Source organism: Acomys russatus, chromosome 6 (assembly GCF_903995435.1).
Source record: "Acomys russatus chromosome 6, mAcoRus1.1, whole genome shotgun sequence".
Lineage (NCBI taxonomy): Eukaryota > Metazoa > Chordata > Mammalia > Rodentia > Muridae > Acomys > Acomys russatus.
In genome coordinates this window covers 14690126-14713168 of record NC_067142.1, presented here as the reverse complement: position 1 = coordinate 14713168, position 23043 = coordinate 14690126, and the positions used below count along the sequence as shown (strand labels likewise).

Here is a 23043-nt window from a genome sequence, read left to right as displayed (position 1 = left end):
AGCATTCATTGAGCATGATTAGTTCATTAGTTTCCTGGTCAGTTAAACTTGGCATTCCTCAGGAGGAAAAGAGATTGGCTCTCTGAGGTCACACTTTGTGGGAGGTTAATGAGGTCAGGGAGAAATTGTTTATTAAATTCTAAGGAAAAAAACAGAATAGAATTTAGTTTGAGTCAAAGAACATATTCCTTCAACTAAACACACTGAGTTACTGTGCTTGCCACAAAAAGATCTTGTCTGGGCTCAGCCTCCACGAAATATGCAGAGATGTTGGTCATTACCTCTGAGCCTCATATTCATTTATTTGGGGCAGAGCAGTTAATGGTTTCTGTGATAGTTTTATTATGTTGACTGTCAACTTGTCACACTCTAGAGTTGTCTTAGAGACAAAGGTCTGGGTAATGTCTGTGAGGAAGATTCTTGACAGAAAAACTGAGGAGCACAGCCTCACTTTAAATGCTGCATTCCTGCACTGAATCAAAAGGAGAAAATCTTCTGAGTACCAGCATTCATCTTTCTCTGCTTCCAGACTGTAGATGTGATGGATCAGTCTAAGACACAGCCCATAGGATGGTGCTGCCCAACTCAAAAAATGAAGACTATGAACTCCCTCACAGAAATTATCAAGGTTTGTTTCCTAAGTGACTCTACATGGAGCCTAGTTCATAATCAATATTAACCAACACAAATCCTATCGTTTCTAGCTAATATCAATAATAATTCTTATTTTTACTTGAATTCAAGTACACTACAAAGCTCACAACATCTGTAGATGTTGAGAGAAGCTTCTAGTTGATTTCCGCTGTAGTTCTCACATGGTGATCCAAGGACAACTAGAGAAGGAGCACGTTGACTTGGGAATCAGCATGGTCATAAGTCATCTCCATCCTTGCATTGTTTTTCAACTTTGTCATGCACAATCTTAGACATACAGGATTATCTTTTTCAGATGCTGTTTCCTCTAGAATTACTGGATAGTTCATGCGACATGTGCTGCAACTTCTTGCTTTATATGTTCTCTATTTTATTTATACAAAATAAACAGTACTGATATATGAAAATCTATGTAGATATGTAAAATTTACATGGCATTTAAGCAGTAATAAATGATATCATGTCTGGAATGTTTAAAAACTCCTAATGTAGAGAAATTGCCATTTGCAGTGCAATCATTGTACTAGAAACGAAGCTGGCATAGTCTAGATGTAAGAAGTCCGTGTAGTCCCTGTGCATACGTTCTGATCTCACTTAGCATAGACACATGGGGTGAGGCTGACTCTTCTTCTTTGTGTGTGCTTTTGTGTGTTCATGTGAAAAAGTATGAGTATCTCTACATGTAGAGGTGAAACATCAATGCTAGCTATCTTTGTCAATCTTTGTTTTATTTTTTGAGGCAGTATTTCTCACTGGAGCTCACTAGTTGCATAGACTTTCTCATGAGTGAGCCTCTGTGACCCGTCAGTCTCCACCTCTCAAGGGCTGACAGGCTTATTTTACAGTACTCACCTTTTCAGATGATGCTACATATACCTGAGTGGTGAGCCCTTTACTGATTTTATCTTTTCCTTAGCCCTTCTTTTCTTTCTATATTTTCTTTTTGTGATGCCTGGGACTAAACAGTCATTTCCGTCCAGCCTGAGTACAAGGTAGCCTCACAGGGGTCTTTCTGATATTATGTGTCCAAAGCTGACTGACCATGGCTGTAGGCATATTGTTATATAAGAGAATTAATCTTATTTATTTATGTCATGTACATTAAGCTTTGTTACTTGAGCTATAAAATACTCTAACATATAAAATATACAAGATGCCAACGCTAAGATAGGAAAAGAATCAAATCACTGAAGGTGACTAGTATTACTTTTCACTTTAGTGGCTTCTTCACACTCTAATGTGACATCCGCCCTCAGGAAAGTTACTAAATTTCTGTATCTAATTCACACTCTGTTCAAAGAGTTGCTACTTGGACATGAAATGCCCTAGTTTTTCTCATTTACTTAAAAAAATAAGAAATAGAAATAAATAAGTTCATAGCCCTCATTCAGCTCTGACTCCACATTACATCAATAAAATATGCCTTGGGAAGAGGAAATCCTTTTGTTTATGTAATCAAAGGAATGAATTCTCTAGTTACTTTTAAATATTAGCATAAACCCTCAAATCTAATTTCTCTGTGGAAAATATATTTAATGCAGACTATGTCCTGAGAGTATCATATCTAGAATTTCAAAATTTAGTCATGATGCTAATGTCTTTGCAAGACAGCATTCACTCTCTTCTATTAACAGAGTGCTACTGCATGATGTTTGTTGCCAGGCAACCAATTAACATGTGTTCAACTGTTCAGTGAATTGTTAAGTTGAAGTAATTGGTTCTCAAAGGTAGACTTTTAAATATTTTTGTAATTGTAATTACATAATTTCTCCCTTCCTTTTCTACCCTCCAAGCACTCCAATATACTCTCCTTGCTGGCTTTCAAATTCATGTCTTTATTTTTTTTCAATTGTTGTTATATACACATATGTGTAGACATATTTATTCCTAGATCAATAAATACACTTTACTCTGTCTGTGAAATGCTATCTGTATGTGTTTTCCCAACTAACCAGTTGTTGAGTTCTCCCTTGGAAAAACGCATTTCTCCTGGTTTTAGCCTTCTTTAGTTCTTAATAGTTCATTTTGTGGGGTTAGGCATTTGGTCTTTAGCATGTTTGTTGCTGTTCTTACTAGACACATGGTTAGGCAATCCTGTACTGAGACTTTATGGCACATTTTGTACCTAAATTAGCTTTCTTTTTTTTCCCTGTTTGCCTCTTATATCACATGACATCTATCTGCCCATCTACCATCTATCTAATGTATCATCTATTCATCTACTTAAGTATTCTTTTTCTATTGATACAATTATTTATACATTTAATAGTACTAGATTTTTTTTAACTAAATAAGAGTTATAAAGGACTTACTATATTTAGGCCCTATTGAATATTGACTCCTTTGGTACCCAAAAATGTTTATTTAGCAATTTCTCCAATCAAAGGTTTGTATTTTAAAGAACTAAACTCCTCTTTAGTTGTATAAAAATTTGTCATAATTTCTTCATAGAAATTATCAACTATAATATGACATAAGAGATGAACCAATAATCATAGACATGCATACACACATATGTATAAACGCACACACACGTGTGTGTATGTAGGTACTGGGGAAAGGAACAAAGCTTAATGTTATAAAAAGTAATCATGAGTTAAGTGTAGAAAACTTGGAGTTCACCCATTAGGAAGAAAGCTCTGTGGATTGCTGAAAAAAAGGCTTTCAACCTACCACACTGAGGAAGGCATCTGTGGAGGGATCCTTGGAAGCATCTAAAGACTCAGTGCATCTCTCTTTACTTATAAAGTGTTTTGAGTTATTATAAACAAAGCTTGTAGTGGCATATATCAACAAGACTTACATGACCACCAAAATCTGAATACTGTGTTCATTTAGGTTTAGAGATTAGAAGACTCAAGATATTGGAGAGAAATATTCTATGTGCAGTCTTGGCAGATTTCTAAAGAAACCATTGAAGTTGTCTTAAGAACAAAACTTGTCTCCTCAGCATTTCATTAGTATGAACATAAAAATAAAAATCCATATTTTAATCAGCTGGATTGAACACTTTTTAAATATACTAATATCTACATGAGGCTGCATTTCTCTTGATATTAGGAAGTGTTTCTTTTTCTCCATTATTTCTTTTTACTAGAGTTAAGGAAACACTCTTCATATTGATATTTGGGTTCTAGTTGACAAAGGTAGAGAACTGAGAAGGGCAACTACCTACAATCAAGAAGAAGATAGACATTATGGTAAAGTGAAATCAGTACAATAAATGGATGATATAATATGCATTGGAAGATGGGGAATCTCATTTCCATGTGTCTCCTAATATATCTCCTAAATAATTTTTGCTTTTCTGATTCTTCTTTTTATGCTCTTAGTTTCTGCCTTGTACATGCTTTGCTTCATTCCTTAAACTTCTAACATTTTATTCCACATTATAACCACTGCCGTAGTTAGCTTCAGAAGTCAAGTAAAGAGTCCAGAGACAGCCGAGAAAGTCTCACTTGGAAAATTACCAAGATCACATTAGGAAGTAACCATAATTATAAGACAATTTCTTGACTGATAATTGGTGGAGGAGGGCCCATCCCACTCTGGATGACACCATTCCTGAGCTCCATCAGAAAGCCAGCTGAGAATAACCTAGAAAACAAGAGAAATTGTGAACCAATTAGACATTCTCCCTTTATGGTTCCTGATGTGAGTTCTTACCCTGATTTCCCTCAGTGATGGATTGTAACTTCAAAATGTAAGACAATTAATCTTTCTTTTCCCGTTTGTTCTGGTTTATAAAAGCAACAGAAGACACAAGAACAAATAATTAGCTCAGTTACATTCATTCCATGAAAATCTTACAAACTTTTATTCACCTGATATAGAAGCATGAACACTAAAAGACATCTGAACTCCTGAATATTCCATCCCATCTAGAATGATGAGTCGTGAAACATGCATGCCTGAAGCTCTCTGTACGATTTCAGGGCGCTTGGCTGGTTGGAGAGTCTCCTTGCTGTGGCAATTGTTATGTTGTGAACTTGTAAGTTTCTGTAACTTCCAGTAAGCTTGAAGAATTTAGTTTTCTGAGTCTTGTGAGCCTTATTTATGTCCTCAGAATCAAGGAGCTTCATCCAGGAAATGTTTCAAATAACAAAGTTCTGAACCACACTGATGCTTCAGAAACTGTGAGCCATGGGCCATGTGATCCATAATTGCCTAATTATATATTTTAACATTTTTCTTATTTTTAGTTTTAAAAAATGCTTTAGCTTTATATAGCATAAACTTTCTGTTCCAAGCATTTTATTATAATCAAGGGAGAATTTAGTTTTTTCATTATCACACTTTTTCTCTATCCTAGGGAATTTAATATATATATTAAAGAATGAATGGTACTTTCTAGCATTTCACCCAAATTCTCTAAATGAAAATGTTTTTATGAAGATATTTGATTTGTGACAACTTCTGTAGTGATAAACTCCTGGAATCAGTGAAGGCTTCCTTTCAGTGAACTTTAACAATAAGAATTAACTCTTTTGTCTTAGAACCTGAAGGCATACTTCAATGAAACATCACTTTCCACTACTTTGAAATTTGTCAATACCAAAATGTCATTCCATTTCATACTTCCCTTCTCTTGACTTTTACTTCTTTTTCATTTATGAGATATAATTCTGACATTTTTCATTGCCAATAAGTGGTTAAATCCAACTTTATTTTACCACCAGTCATTGGCTACATACCTGACTTGGCAACGACTTTAATGGATGAGAGTCTCCTCAGTCCAGATTCATTTTTATTATTTCAATGAAATCATTGTAATCAAAAGTATTTTAAGAGTAAAATAAAGAGATAAAGAAGAGAATAATATATGAAAGTTAGTATTAAATGGACACAGAGGAAAATTCAGTGATGTTGATTAACATGAAGATGTACAAAGGAGTCTAGGACATGAAAAGAAGGCTATAAGAGCTAGAAATGGGAAAGAAACACAATTTCCCCAAATGATTAATACCATGGCCATTCTGACTCCTTATTTTGAAGCTCATGAATGCTGCTGAACTTCCAACCCACAGACATTAAATATAATTAGTTTGTAATTTAAGCAATTTAAATTATTTAAACTTGCAGCAATGTGTTATACTGGCCACATGAAGTTATATGTGTCCCTATTCATTTTGCCCCTAAAAAGTACAAGTGACAAACTGTTCTTTTAATGTGGATATTGTAGGGAAAAAGAAAGATGAGGACAAAAACTAATGAGGCTGAAGAGATGACTCCCTTAAGAGCATTCACTGCTCTACCAGAAGCCCTTAGTTTTTTTCCAGTAGCCACAAAGGAAACTATTGTTTCAGGAAATCTGACACCTTCTTTGTCTGATAGCACATAAATAAGTGTTATTCTCAAATACAGAAGCAGACAATCACATACACATACATACAGGACACAGGGAAAGAGAAAGGATGCTAAAAATAAATCTTTTTTTTAATTAGAGGAGAAATAGGAAGTCATGAATTACTAAGAGCTATTAACACCTCATTGTCTGTCCTTGCATCTTTTCTTTAATGCTGCTAGCATAATATTAGCTTAGAGTCCAAAGAAGGCACCATTTGATCATTTATGAATCAAAAATGTAATCATAATATATGCTGGTAGGGAAGAAAATTCCTTCACCTCTTCCAAAAACTAAAATGCTTATCATAATAAAATAAATATTTTAGCTACCTAGTTATTTTGAAAGTATTATACCTTAAGAGACATACTGTTCATTATGCATTACAGTTTTATGTAATTGCAACATAGCAATTTGCTCAAATGACCCCTTTTAAGAAAAGGAATTGGATGTCTTTAAGAAAATGAAACATTTGATCTTGCTGTAATTCCAAAATTATTCTATCTCTATCTCTTATACAGGCTCAAAAATACCCTAGCCATTTGAATATGTTCATAGGCAAAAGCTATTTCTTCAGGTAGTGTCCAGTCAACACTATGAAGATAAGTGATGTAGGTGTAAATGTTTTCTTACTCAGGCTATTCAGCTTTCTTGAGACAACAAGCATGATACATCTCTGTGAGAATAGCTTTCATTTCTAATCCCATTGTTTCCTTATTTTTCTCTTCTTAAAATTGTGAATGAAATGTTGTAATGAGCATTGTGATTTACTTTGTTAATTACCTACATCCAAAGATAAGGGGTGATGGGGACAGAGATGCAATACTTTCAAAGAGATAGGGCTTGATGCCTGAAACATTTTGATCTGAAGCAAAGGTAGTGACAGACCTTTTATATGAGATATGGATGAATGGTGTCTTGACACCTGCAGTAAATCTGTTGGTGAGAAGAAGAGGAAGACGGGAATATAAGGAGTTTCCTTATTCAAAGAATAACAAGAAAGCTTCAGCCATTTTAGTAAATTCTCAAGGACAACACACAAATTATTTTGAAAAACTAAGACATGTGGCTCTTTTTATTCATTGCAGAGACTCATGGGTTGGATGCAGACATTGCTGGAGCAAACACTTTGGGTTTTGTTGGATGCCTTTCTTCAGTCCAATACAATCACATAGCACCACTGAAGGCAGCTCTCCGCCATGCCAGCATTGCACCTGTGACTGTCAGAGGGGCCTTGACAGAATCCAGCTGTGCCTCCTTGGTGGATTCCAATGTGAATGCTGTGACCACTGTGCACTCTTCATCAGGTACTTCCCAGAGGACGCTTCCCTGCTTTTCCATCACTAGCACCATATCTGCTGTCATTTAGAGCCAAATTGTTTCACGACGGTGCTCAGCATTTTGCCTTTTATGATTATAGGTGGTTATGAATTGTAACTGACTTCACATGGGTCATATCTATATTTACCGAACACTCTGACTTAAGCAAATTAAGGAAGAAAGAGTTTATTTTGATTCACAGTTGTGTCCAGTCCATCATAAATGAAAGGAGTTTGAAGTAGCTGGTTACATCACACACATAATCAGGAAGAAGAAAATGGTTATGCATGCCTGTATTTGGAGCATTCTCCATTTATACAGTTCAAAATGCCATCGAGAGAGTGATGCCAACCCCAATGGACAATACTTTTCACCTCAGTTAAGAAGTCAAGATAATGCCAAAAGCATTTCCAGAGTCTTGCCTAGGTGATTATAAATTCTGTCAAATTGACTATTACCATTAACCAATATACAAACAATGGTGAATAGAAATAGACAATATAGGGCCATGGACACTAGACTAAGCAGTTGCTTTAGTTAATAATAAATTATAAATATGAAATTAAATAATATTTAGATACTGTACATTTATCTGATTAAAATTAATAATTAGCAAGTTAACAATTAAAATTAACTACAGATATTTTAAATAGAATTCTAGTTTCAGGTGCTGAGCAGTTATAGTTAGTGTATAGTTTAAGGTAGTATGTATTGTGCACTTATGCATAATATGTATGTGTTTTTGTCCTTCACTATTGTTTAAGTGGAAACTGATATGAGGATTTAAGTATTTAATCAGCACAAAAACATCACAATGGGGGCTTATATAGGGCTGACATCACTATTATGAACTAGATTTTTGGAGGAAGAATTAACAAAATTATAGACATAGAAAGGATAAAGTGTGATACTTGATGTGTATTATAAAGTGATTGTTTACACTAAATTAGTTGGAAAGATATAGAAAGAGAGCTCACTGGCTATATACTTGTTGTCTAATCATGAGAACCAAGCTACAATTTTTAGCACCTATGTAAAATGCCAGAAGTACAAGTGAGCACTTATAACCCAGAGCTGAGCCAAATAAAAGAGATACTTGGGGCTCCTTGGCCAATCAACCAATATGAATTGGTGAGCTCCAGATTTAGTAAGAGGTATAGTTTCAAAAAGCACCATAAAAAACGATTTAAAAAAATAAACACCATAAATAAATCTATGCTCATCCCACTGGCCCCGTGGGATAATGTACCTGCCTCACACATTCATCATCCCCACATATACATAAATACATATGTGCATAAATATACATATACATAAATGTATTGTCTATGTGTAAACCATTTTACCAATTCATGTTTTGTGTTTGTGTGTCTGATAAAAACCTTTGATAATAAAAACATGTTTATTTTCTGGTTTTGTTCACTATAGCATTCATATTCTTTAATTAACAAAACTTTAGCTACTTCCAAATATCCTTGTACTCTTCTATTAAGTTTTGCTTGTCTCTTTGTTTTCTAGATTCTGAATATTAGTAAAAGCATTATTTCCTCTTTTATTATGGTTGATTTACTTTACTTGATATAATACTGTTTTTTTCACATTTTTTTTTAATGAAGAGATCAACTTTTTTGGCTGTGTAATATTTTAGTGTGTTTTTATGTGCATGTATGTGTATTTATGTGTATTTGTATATATATGTCTGTGTGTGTAGAAGCACAGTTTTTTTATTAACTCATGCACTGATTCTAACGTTGCTTCCACATATTAGGTCTTATGAATAATACTAAACTGGTCACGGAATTATAGAAAGATATAGGTATCACCATCCCTTATTTAACATTATATTAGAAAAATACAGTAATCAAAATTATATAATAGTGTCATATAAACAAATACATAGACAAAGACAATTGATTAGAGAGTCTACAAGTAAAACCAGGCTTGTGTTGTCAGAACATGTTCAGATAGGACAGTCTCTTCAGAAGTGCTTTTTGGTAAGCCAGCTACAAGCAACTTATGTAGTTGGTTCATTGTCTTACTCTATAAAAATATACTTGACATTTAAATCATTAATCTGGTTATGTCTTTAAACCAAAAAACTTGAAGAAAAAATATTAGAAATATACTCTTGATATTAGTCTTAAACTATATTTTATTGATATTAATAAAATGCAAATCATGAATGCAAAAATAAATGAGTGAGTGAGACTAGTTTTAATGAATTTGCTCTGATAAGGAAATAAAAGGATCAGTCAAAAGAAGAGTAAAACTTGTAGGTTATGAGCAATGGTTTGCATATGTATTCCTTGGGAGTCAAATTTCAAAACATATTAATTGATCTAACTCAACAGCCAGAAAAAATAACCTTATTAGAAGTGGACAAAGCAGCAAAATATACATTTTCACAAAGATGACATAACCATGTCCAATACAAAATGCCACATGAAAACTACAGGCACATGAAAGGTGCCAATACCCATCAATCATTAAGGATGGCAAACTGTGTGGTAATGAAATCTTCCTATCACTCTCAGAATAGCTGTTATCAAAAGAAAGTGGTGGAAGACAGAAAGAAGATTCATTACTGATAGTCCTCAGATAGAGGGAGCATGTGTGTGTGTGTGTGTGTGTGTGTGTGTGTGTGTGTGTGTGTGTGTGTGTTTATTCAGCATTTCAATCTATCATCTATTTATCCACCTATCTAACTGTCACCTTTCTTTCTATATATCTATGTATCATCTATATATCTATCATTTTTAATCAATCAGGCTTAAATAAATATTGAGGCTAGTCAGCAATAGCAGGGAAATTTTTGGCTTAGAGATTTGAATGTGTTCTTTGTTTGAGGCAAGGCAGGCAAGCTTGAGCCTTTTAAGATTGGATCTGTTGAGGAATTTTGAAGAAACCTGTGCTATGTTGATTACTTCAAGATGTCTCATCATTGTCTCTATGGTCTTTAGTGGAGAGCACATTGACTTTGGAAGTGTGAGTTAAATGGTAGGATGTTTTGGGATGAAGGCTGTAGGGTTGTGTTTTGTGTGTGTTAAAGGCATGCTTGTGTATGTAACATTTACTGCCCTTAGGTATTAATTAGCCCAGCATTGTGTGACACTATTCCTGAGAAGATGTGAAGAAACATCCACTTAGCTCAGATAGAGAACTGGTGAGAGACCAAAGCTAGGATATAACCAAATTCATATTTGATAAACTAATGACTTTTATTGGGGCTATTTACAGGACTACGGGTGGTGGGTCATTCACAAGAACAGAAATGACTCAATGATTGATGCATCTTCAAATCCTACCCCAGAATGGATCATGCCTTATATAAGCAGAAGCACTGGAACTCACTGAAAAATTTGTAGGTAGCTCTAAAGGTCAGACAGTACCTTTTCCAGGCAGTCCAGAGATATCTATGCCCCATCCAGGCTTCTCTGTTGGGCTCAGACCTTCCAGGCAGCTTGACTGATATGAAAGTACCTCTAATCTGTCTTTACTGCCTTATATAGGGAATATACTCCCTATATAGGGAGAGGACTATTGCATCCGGTCAGCTTCTGGAACTTCCTCGTGTTGCTGAGTTTTGTACTTCTGGAGTTTTATGGGACCACCCTTTAGAGCATCTTGAGGCTTAAAAAGCTTTCATGCATGGGGGGAATGCATTAACTCAAAAATTTTTTTCATACCAGTTAAAGATATCCATACCCTGGCCAGCAAGGCCTCCAAATGAGTCATAAAATTTGGGAAAAAAATAAATTATTGGTTTTCCGTATTAATTAATACATCACTATTCAGCTAGAGACTGATGCATATATAGAAATGGCAATGACAGAGACTTCATTAACATTTTCCTTTGGCACTCTAGTATGGCGAAAGATGATTCTAAAAGGAAATGTGTAAGTATTGTTGCATAGATCTGGTGAGATCTGGCATAGGTATTACTGGGTAAAAACTGAACCTGGGTTAGTCAGCAAGGAATGTCTAGTACTATACATAAAATTTGGGGTCCTTACACAATGTATATATGCAAATATATACTCATATGATATTAAATTTTTGACAGAAAAATGATGGATAGACTGATAGGTGAGTGGATTTAGGTAGACAAATGGTAAATTGCAGGTGAAGGATGCATAGACAGATATATTTATGCATCTAGGCTAAACTTTTATTTTGGGAAGAGGGATCAGGTTTTAATTATCACTTTGATAAGGATTACTTTGCAGGACATGACCATGAAAGATACTACTGAAACAGTCACCTTATCAAAACTGAAATGTTTTCTCTGTGACATTAGTGAACACTAGAGTTAGAATTCATAAAGTAAATTAAGATGTATCAACCGAACAACATCAAAATATCTTAGAAGTGGAGAAATCTGAATTATTATCAGTACTATGTTATTTATAATTTTAAAAGTAGTATACCAGGTTAATAAAGGTGGAAGTGATATGAGTGTGTTAAGGCAAAGGATACAAGTGAATATTTGACAATTCAGATTTGAGTATACATGAAGAAGCAGAAGGAATTCCAGGAAGGATACTTGACATAGAACATGGCAGAGTAAGAAAATTTTAATGGCATAGGAGGTGGAATACCTAAATATCTGACTTTCCCTCCTGCTATCTCTCCCTCCATCCCTGACTCTCTCCTTCTTTGTCTCCCTGCTTCTCTCTGTCTTATTACATGCCTTCCTGTTTTACTGTCCTTTCTCTGAGATCCTGTCACTCCATCTCTCTTCCTTACTGCTTCTTGACTCTCATTTTCCTTCTGTACCTTTCTGACTCCCTATGACTCTGTCTCCTTTTTGTCTTTCTCTCTACGTTTTTCTATCTTCTTCTTGACAACCATCTCTATCTTCTTTCCTATCCCCTTCCCCATCCTTTTCTTCTGCACCTATTTATTTCCTTTCCTGTTCTTTTCCACCTTTCATCCCTTTCTTTCCCTGTCTCCTTCACTTCTTAAGTTGCTAGTCCTCTGTCTCTTTCCATTTCTTATTTTCTCTGTTTTGCATCCTCCATTACATGCAAAGTTCAAGGTCACCTTCTACTATACAGCAAGTTTAACAGCAGCCTGGGATATATGAGACCCTGTCTCAAAAGAGAAATAAATTGGACTAGAGCAATGGCTTAGAGGTTAAGAGTACACACTGGACAGCTGCTCTCCCAGTGAGGGCTGCTCTGCAGTGCTAATTCTTTCTATGCTTTTGACTGTCCTTTTCAGTAGACTCATGGGCTATTTCAACTGAAGAGTGCATTGAGGCAAAGAGGAAAGTATGTTTGGAGTACAAGGCAGTTGTCATTCCAGCAGAAGTCTAAGGGGATGGCTGGAGACGTATGGGCTAGACAACTCCCTCACATAGCTCAAAGCTATCCCACAACTTACTTATAAGCTAATGAAACAATGAACGATGGGTTGTAAGCAGTACATTTAGTCATCTTTAAATATTTGTAATGTGTATATGTACATGTCAAGAAACAAATGAAGGTGAGAGGGCAAGGTTTTGGGAGTTAGGTCTTTCCTTCGTCTTGTTTCAGAAGCACAGTTTCTATTGTTTCTATACTTAATCTAGACAGGTGACCAGTTACCACTTCACTGGGGTTAGAAATTGGAACCCCAGAATTCAGCTTTTTAATTTATATTTTAATTTACTTATTTTTACATTATATTTATATATTTATTGCAAGGTCACCATGCCACATACATGCATACAACTATTGTATGTCTTTTAAGAAAACTCTTTTGTGATTTTGAAATGTGTTTTTACGTGTGTGTGTGTTTGTGTGTACCAATTTCTTCTATTCGTTTTTTTTAATTTGTTAACTTTACAACCATATTGTAGCCACACCTTCATCACTCCAGGTCTCACCCTGCCTCCCTCATCCCCACTGACACCTCCCCTAGTCCTCAGAATGTGGGAGCCCGACTCCCCTATTATCTAACCTCAGCCTATCAAGTCTCTTCCTCTTCCTCTGTTGCCTGTCAAGGTTGGTAAGCCAGGGAGAAGGGATCAACGATTTGGCACCAGAGTCCACGTCAGAGGTAGCCCCTTCTCCTTATATTATAGGACACACAAAGAGACCCTGCAGCCCATCTACTACATCTGAGCAGAGTGTCTTAAGTTCTCACCACAAATGGGCCTTGATTGATGCATCAGTCTCTGCATCACCCCACTCCAATCCCTAGCCTTCATTTCTTGCTCCATTAGTCTACTTGTGGAGCTCCTCTCCTGTCCAGGTCTTTCTATCTCCCTATAAATACTTGACACCCTTCACTACACCCTGATGTTTGAAGTTTTTCTGAAAGTCTAAGCATCTGCTTCGATCCCCTGCTGGGTGGAGTCTTTAAGAGGATCTCTTTGGTAGGCACTCATCCTGTTCCTTCTCTTCAGCTACTTCTTCTGTCTATTCAATTTGCACTTCTGAGCGAGAATTAAACATTTTCCAACGGGTCGTGATGGAACTAGAAAGATCATCCTGAGTGAGGTAACCCAGACCAAGAAAGACATGCTTGGCATGTACTCATTTATACATAGATGTTAGGTCAACATAGATGCCCTCTGAGAAACTCCACCCAGCTAAGAATTGGGACAGATACATGGAGTCACAGCCAGACTCGGGGCAAAGAGCAAAGAGGTGCATGGAAGAGTTGGGGGATGGAAGGACCAAGAGAGTCAGGAGTTCTACAAGGAAATCATCAAGTCCAGCCAATCTGGACCCAGGGTGCCTGCACAAACTGATACACCAACCAAGCACATTATAATCAGAGAACCCAGACCCCCTGTTCAGATGTAGCTGATATACAGCTCATTCTCCATGTTCCTATCGGTGAGGAGAGTGGGGACTGCCTCTGATAGGAACTCTAGTTCCCCTGACTTGGTCACTGCCCCTTGGTAGGGAGGCTTTGCAGGCACACAGAGAAAGGGGATTCAGGCTATCCTGATGAGGTGAGATAGGTTAAGATCAGATGGTGGAATAGGGCAAAAGAGGGAAGGAGGGTAGGAACAGGTATATAAATGCAAGGCATAGCAGTTGAGATGTAATGTAAACTATAATAAATTATAATGAAAAAGAAAAAGAAAGGAGTATCCTGAGTGAGGTAACACGGACCCAAAAAGACATTCATGGTATATGCTAACTTTTAAGTGGCTATTAGCCACATAATAGAAGATAACCACACTACAATACATATAATTTGCCTCTTAACACAGGTTCTAGGATTGAACTCAGGTCATCATTTTGAATACCATTTACTTAGGTTCCTCTTAAAATGCTAGATTATATTTTACTGTAGAAATCTTGCTACAACTCATAGATGTACATTGCATATTCCCTCCCTATAGCAGAGCAAAGTTTAAGTTTTGCCTCTCTTCTTGTAGACCCCTTTGGGAAGCCAGACAAAAGAGAACCACTCACAAATGCAGCACGAAGTGACTCAGCCGTCATTGGAGGTAACCCATCTTGATTACTGAATTCAGGAAAGATACCAATAATCCTGTTCTCTGCAGAAAGTTATCTGAAACCTGCCTTACTTATCATCCAGCACCTAGAATAAGGCACTCTTTGTTCAGCCCTTCACCTCTTCACGCATGGTGCAAGATTGACATTGAACCCTACTCCAGTGGCAGCAGCTCCTTGGATTCATTCTGCCCCAAATTCAGCCAACAGCCAACAGCTGGAGCATACACTCACAGACAGGCAACAAGCATCTTGTTCATTGCATCCAGTTGTTACTTTTAAAGCACCAACAAAACAGACCAATATAATCATGTTACATAAAGAAGTCAGATTGGGGCAGACAGATGGACACAGCTGCAGTCATTTTCAGTTACCCTCTAACCAAATGATTTGGGTTAGAACTAATGAACAGAGTGCAGGCTACATGACAGAAGTTGTAAATTCAGCAGTCCATCTGGTTATGGATAAAGAGATTGTTTGGTCTGCTTATAGCTCAGCCACTACAACCTTCTCTTCCTTTAATTTTTGAGATAAAAGTTAGAGTCACACTGTTCTACTCTTTACTCTGTCTCAGCTAGTCAAATGCCTGCAGTAGTTTGGTGTTCCCATCTGGGTCTTTCAACATGAAATATCTTCTAATTTTGGCTTAATGTAAGATACCTCAGATATGCACATCTATTTCCATTGATGACTTACAGCACTAGCAGGTGCCTCACACCTGTATTCTGGCAGTTGGGATGAATGAATCCACACCAGATGGAGTTCTTCAAAAGTCAGCAGGAGTTATTCATTTCACTTTTATTTAATTAGCTCTGGCTCTGGATCAGAGCTGTACGAAATATAAAGATAATGGATGAGAGATACACTAACTGCCTTCCTAGAATGAGTGGAGTATAGAGGAGATAGGAAAGAAAGCAGTGGTAGCACCATATAAGCTGGTTCCTAAATAGAAATGGAATGGGAGGACTCCACTATAGTAGCATTCCAGAGAACCAGGACTATTCCTTAGGGACATTGTTAAAACACCTATGTAAGCTAACTGCCTTCTCCAAGGAAAAGAATTGAACTTGATATTTTTTGCAATCAATTGGTGTCACATATAATTTTATAATTTTTTGTTCCTATAAACTTTCATTTAATAAGGAAAGACTGGGTTCTGGCATTCCACACTCATTTGCATGCTCTATTGAGTCACTCTGAGAATGAGAAGGTTAATAAAGCCCTACAGCAGATTCAGGGTAGCTTGTTTAGCTTCCATTCTGCAATAATCCCTTCAAGCCAACAGTGAAAAAAGAGGCAACCTCTGCCACACTTTAAATCAACAGATCATGCTACCCAAACTAGACTATCAACTTTGATATTTTATTTTGTCTTGCTTTAAAATATTAGGGAAATATGTTACAAAATGAGTTTAGAATATATGACCCTCATAAGTGGTTTTTAAAATTGGTGAAAGATAGGTGTATATATTTAACTTTCTGGTACCTATTCACATAAGTAGTAGAATTTAGAACAAGGAATTCTTGGCAAGGCTGAATAATGACCATCAATAGGTTTCTAAAATAGGAGCTTTTCTCACTAGTTAGACAACTTAGACAATGTGAAATATGTAAAAATATATACTTTTTCAGAAATTAAATCATTTTTGATGGCCAAAACTTCAGAGTTTTATTGACATTAATTTGGTGATACACTGTGTGTTGCTTACCTGCTTTATTTTCATTTATTTATTTCGAAATAAGGTTTCTCTATGAGTCCTAGGATGGTGAAATGGTATAGATAGCAGGAGAGCTTTTGCCTCAAAACAAAGTGGAAGGCAAGAAGAGACTCCTAAAATTTGTCACTTGTTATTAACATAAGTGCTATGGCAGCCACACGCCTACACACACAAATAGAGAGAGACAGAGACACACACAGAGAGACAGAGCAAACAATGTGTTATGGCATTTAGATCGGTAAATTCTTGGCAAAGCTTGGTGTATTCAAACTCGGTGAAATCTGGATATGATCCCTAGCAACAAAAAACAAAACAACTCAGAAAATACACAAATCCTTTCTTTCTCTAACCCCATATTTATTCTTTGGTCATCAGCATACCCTTCTAGAAGGAACAGTCATTTCCCCTTGGAACTGGGTTTGCAGGGGGCTTTGTAGAATCTGAAGGACAAGGGCTTCTGAGTAGGTCGTTATTTCTGGATACAAAGTATATTTGTTTTTCTGTGTTAGCTTTGTTCCTTTTTCTCCCTCCTAAGTATGCCCTTGTTTAGACTGAATTTTCTCCATGACAGTTTTCTTCTCTTGTTTCCTATTTTCCATACAGGCATCATAGCAGTGGTGACTTTTGTCACTTTTTGTGTCATCGGAATCATGACCCACTTCCTCTATCAGCATAAGCAGTCACACCGTACCAATCAGAAGAAGAAAGAATATCCAGAGAACTTGGACAGTTCCTTTAGAAATGAAATTGACCTGCAGAACACAGCCAATGAGTGTAAACGGGAGTACTTCATCTGAGCCACCAGAAGATCACCTGGTCCCCTTTATTGCAGCATTTCCTTACGATTTTTCTCTTCTCTTTTCTGTCTTTTAATTTAGACAATCTCTTTCTCTTATCTGCCATTAACTTTCTGAAACACACAAATCCACTGAGAGCATTGATCTCCTTGACACAGCTCAGGAGATCAGGTAGCTGTGGCTTTTGTAGTCCACTGATATTTGCGTCATTTTGACAATGACCACTGGAGACACAGACTTCACTATTGTAAATCAGGAAAAGACACGTGTGCACACATGCATATTCCATGTTTATATTCCAGTTTCTGAATTTCACTGTTCAGTTTCTCAGGCATTTGTTCTCACTAACTTCCATCAGACTTGAGCTCTGTGGCGTTTGCCTCTAGCAATTGTCCCTGCCTAGTACCATATTGTTAGGTACAATGGCTTGAGAACCGAAAAGTGGATGTGTGTGTGGCAGTGAAGACAGTCAGTGATCCTTTAAGCTGAGTTTATCAGGGAGCCCAATAGAGCAGAGCCAAAGGCTATGAGGGAAAGTAAATTCATCCAGGGAAAGCAACATTTGTTCCTTTTGTTCCCCTGTGAGAGAGAGACGAGGAAGGTTGGGCGACATTATATCACCAAGTAATTCTTCTAGAGCTGACAGAATTGTGTGTGTGTGTGTGTGTGTGTGTGTGTGTGTGTGTGTGTGTCTAAATCAGGTATTTGAAAAGTATCCAGATCATTCTTTCCTAAGACATGGATGACAGAGTAGTAAGTCATGTTAGTGTGTGACTTCTGACAAGGCAAGTGTCCTTTATCCTGCCTGGAGCCTTTCTGCATTTAGGACTTAAATATATGGAAGAATCTGACTCCATAAGGGAGTGGGGAAACTTGACTCCCTTTACAGCTGAGTTGAAAGAGGCTGCAGGTCTGACTTGAACTGTAGCTCTTCACAGCATCTGTGAGAACAGAGACTGTACATGGAAGGCCTAGTTTATGAGAACACCTACATGGGGGACCCAAGGCAGAGGGAGTCTCTTTTGGCATGCTTGTTTTAGGGGCATTTACCAAGCAACTAGAGTTGTTTATTTGTTATTTTAATGTCCACATGATCCATAGTCCCCTGACTCCATTCATCATCTTTTCTATAGACTCTCAGTACTTTCCAATATAGAATGACTGAATAGTGAGTGTTTGCTTTGCTCCTGTTTTGCTATTCTGTTCTGAGTCATGGAATATTACCCTGTAACCAAGAGAGTTCAAGAAAAAGACAAGGAAGTAGCTGCTCCTATAAATTTACAACTGCCTTCTGCACTTTATAAGAACATGTTAGCTATGTTATTCCTAAGATTGCTGTACTGAAATAAAAAATATACACATATGTGTATTGTGACAGCATAAACAGAATTCACGTAAAAGTCTAAATTGGCTCCATGAAAAGGCTTAGGCCATCTTACCTCAGCTTGTAAGAAAACTGGGAAAAATAAGGAAGAGAGCTGCATGAAAAATGAGAAATATCAGGTAGATTCATTCCTTCCATCCAATCCAGAAAGATTCTGTAAAGAAGGTTAGCAGGATTCATAATCTAACACATGCAAGGAGTTCACTCTGTCAACTGAGCTATTTCCCCAGAGGCAATGGACCAGCATTGTGTGTGGCAGTGTGGTCACCTCCAGATCAGAGGATTTTAGGGAAGTCCTTAGTTTGTAAACTACATCATGATTTTACAGTCTGTACCTGCACCCATGTACACCTACATGCCTCATGCACTTGATTTATGTTCCTAAATATGGTAGTAAAGCATCTCGGGCTATGAGTTCTTTGGGTAGCAGAGCATACAATTCATTCAAAGTGGTGTCTTAAATTTGTTTATAGTGGGTAATCTTGACCATTTTATGGTAACAATATTTTTAACTCTGCCCTTGGGCCACCTTAGAGAAAAGGCATTAGGAAAGCACGACAACACTTCAGACCTTAGGAGATTCTAAAACTAAAATCCATTAATGAGAAACTACTGGCTAATTTCCTTTGCAGGGAAGACACAATTTGCAAAGCAGGCACTGGATAGTCAGTAAGCCATTCATCTTGTTAGTAGGTATCCTATCTCTGACTGTCCAGCACTGCCCCAGGCAAGGAGGTGAATAGTGAAGTCCTCACCAGCTTCATCCAGTTTCCAATTTGTAGCTTTTTTTTTTAACCCTGCAAAGCTACAGAGGCACAGTCCTCCACTATGAGATATTGTTAAGTATATGTTCTTTCCCCCAAATTTTCTCTGAATACTTACCTACCATTTCCCTCTCCTAGAATACTGATATCTATTTGCTAGTAAATTTAAAACAATTCTAATAAAGTTTCCCTTGTTAATTTTCTATCTTTAATAAGAGAAATTATTATCTAATAAAACAAGAGTTTTTGAAACTCTATTTCCTTCACTGTTATCCAGTTTCTACTTTTCAGATTTTTGGCTCTATAAAAGGCTGCATAAGTCACCCTTTTTCGTGGTTGCATATACGTTTGTCACTAGAAATGGAATTCATGCTGATGTTTAGCCCTAAGCACTTTCAGTAGGAAAACAACAGGTAAAGTAAGAATAATCACAGTGGAATATTTTCTTACTGGAGTCTGCAGAAACAAGCACCATGATTTGCTGGCATGATGTTGTTAGACAGAAATGGAGGTATAAGCTAACCCAGTGTATACATTTCTTCCTCCATTAATTTGTACTTACAAATAATCAATTGGGCAATGTGTGAAGCCAGTCTCTGTTCTCTGCACAGCACACATGATATTGGCTTCATCCATGGATGTGCAGGATACATAGACCAGGACACTGGGCACGTAAACCAAATGTTGTGAAACATGCAAAGATGGTGTAATATTGTAATCACTCTCATGACTAAACCAGAATTTTCTCACAACCCCACACCATATACCATGTAAAAAGCTAATAATCTGAACCCTCCTAAACCAAATGCCATCACAGCTAGAGGCAGTTTAAGGGTGGTGCCAATTTGGTTTATGCAATTATTCAATTGTGGTTCCCACATTCAAACAATTACAACCTAAAATAAAATCAAGAGTGTTCTCATACTCTTAGCCACCACTTCTCCCTATGCTATTCCAGGTCTCATGATTCCTGCAGTTGTTTCATACTCGCTCATTTACACTTGCTGTTTAGTTAGGAATTCATGGGATATGTTTCATTATAGTAGGACCAAAAATGTCTGTGAAATACCCCATACTAAGGGGCTGTTACTTTATTATTACACACAAAACATCTATCAGTGAAAATAACTGTATGTTTGCTTACCCTAAAAGACTTTTTTCACCAGTGTTCTGCCTATGTAAAGGATAGATTTCTGTGTTTTTTCTAAGAATTTGGCTTGGAAAATAGATATTTGTCATTTTTTGGCTGTGTCTTTCACTAATTGATTAACTCAGATTCTTTTAAAGAATTCTGGAGCTGATATTTTACAGCTTTATTGTCTTTAGATGTGAGAAGTGGCTCTATCACAATTCTCAACCTTTGACAGAAGCATGGTTATCAGATCATTGCAGAAGCAGGACCAGGATTAAATGAGTACACAGTTCTCTTTCATGTATTTCATCATAGAATATATAAGAAATGACCATAGCTCAAAGCAGTTTGTATGCATTGGATATGTAAACATTTAATGTCCTTGGGGACTTTAAAGTGCAACCATATCAGCAGGTTTTACAGAAACAGAAATGTACACACAGCACCTGTGAGCAGAGAGCAAGGACTATGCACAGTTAATTTAAAAATGATTTCCAAAGCTTCTAGAAGCCATCATATATCTGGATAAGTCTTAAAATTTTGTGTCTTATTTATTAATTCTACCAGAGATAGTTGCTTTGTTTCTCTTACCCAAGCTAGGTAACTGCCCATGCAGACAATTTTCTACAGAAGTTTACTACAGTAAATGGACTCTTTGGACACAGACAGAATAAGTGGTCCCTGTATCAGCCACAATTTATGTAAATGTGGTTCATTAGGTAGCCCTGAAAAATCTGGGACTCTATTATAAATCAAGCTGACCTAAAACTCAGAGAAAATGATCTGACTATGCCAAGGTGTAGGCCATATCAGATACATTTGAAAGGATGACAAACTTTCCATGTTCTTGTGTCATTTCTACTTAAGGCATTACAAATGTATACCTCTGCATATGGCAGGCCAAGGTTAAGACTGGAGGCAGAAAAGAGCAGTCTCTACTTCTGTGCTCTCTGCTTTCAATTCTCTTTTGAGCAGTCACTTATACCATGATTCATCTAGATCTCCCCTAAAATTGTTGATAGTCTGACGTTTTTCCCCTCTTCACTCTGGCCTAAAGAACCACTTCGTTATATTTAGGAAAATCTCTGAGAACTATAAATTATCTATTGAGTGTGGAAATATTCCTTAGTTAGTTTCTCTACCAACTGCTTCACCTCTTTTTAATTTCCTAGAGCTACAGTCTGTCAACCCTACTGCCTCAGCAGTCTGGCAAGAGGCTCCTGACCACCTATATAGTTCTGCCACTCTTTGTTCCCGAAAACATTGCTTGGGTATGCTTGGTTGTCAACTGTCCTACCATCCATGTTTCAACTAAATAAATAAGTATGAGATTTTGTACCTGCAAATGGCAAAGGAGGTTAATGGAAGGGCTGTCCAGGCAAATACAAATGTTCTTCAGTTCTTGAAGGATGACTGAGTCCCTTACACAGACTCATAATGTTTTCTTTAAAATACTCACAGATTATCTAAATCACTCTGTACATGAATTCTTAGGACTTTCTCAACCTCTGGCCTTACCCACTGTCTTCCTCAACTCTTTTGTTTTGAAAGTGTTTGCTGTTCTTCTTCCTCAGCTCTGTGTTCACAAATTCTAAAGAGTTTATCCATGTAACATGGGAGAATATATGACACACACATGCACAAAGAGTAAAAATTAATAGGACTGTTCCTCTAACATTATTCAGGAAATGTTATCCATACCTACTTTTTAGGGAGAGAAGAACCACCACTTTGTGTAGGACATTCTTTAAATGTCTTAGACATGGTTCTAATGATTGTTTTTGCTATTTTTGAATGATTTCCCTCCCTCCTACTTTGTACTAAGGTATGCTGGGGAAGAGTAAGAAGCACATTTTGTAGAGAAATGGTGTACTTTGTAAGTTAGTCTTCTGTTGTTTGCAATGTTTTTAGTTTACAAAGTGGTTAAGAGGTCATGAGCATGGCATAAAAAACAGTGGGCTTTTATGTTAGAGAAAACTTGATGGGATCTTGTCAAGGAGGAGAAGGGTATCCATGGAGCAAACAATGGCTGAGAGCCAAAGCTTCCTCATTTCCCTGGTTCCTAACTCGGGAGTCTCCTTCATGCACTTGTCTTACACCTTAAGGAAGAGGCAGTATTGTGAGCCCTGCATATGAAACATTTTAATCATCTTTGCAGGGCATTTGCATCCTACCCCAGTGATTTTCAAGTTTTGTGTTTCTCTAATATAATGCAGGGATGCTTTGGAATTATCACCACGGTGATTTTATCTGCACAGAGTGAGCACTGTAATGGCAGCTTTAAGTAAAATAAACTATGATCGAGATCCTCAGGTCCATTGCCCTTAATCGATTAGTCCATAGATGGAAGTATAGAAATACTGGAATCAGCCTAGTGGGCTTTCTTTCCCTTTCCTTGCAAATGCCATCCATTGGCACACAAAATTATAGAAATGTGTGTCACTTTGCATCCTCTATAATGTGTACATCAGAAA

The 23043-nt window shown here is 36.9% G+C and overlaps 1 protein-coding gene across 1 annotated transcript in view; it reads left to right on the top strand.

Annotated features, from left to right (window-relative positions):
* Positions 1-17507, top strand: part of Cntnap5 (contactin associated protein family member 5) — a 951234-nt gene extending 933727 nt beyond the window's left edge. The window contains exons 22-24 of the mRNA XM_051147230.1: positions 7087-7305; positions 14697-14768; positions 17096-17507. Coding sequence (XP_051003187.1) covers positions 7087-7305; positions 14697-14768; positions 17096-17289 — 485 coding nt within the window. The 3' untranslated portion in view covers positions 17290-17507. The remainder of the gene's footprint in view (positions 1-7086; positions 7306-14696; positions 14769-17095) is intronic.
* The last annotated feature ends 5536 nt before the right edge of the window (positions 17508-23043 follow it).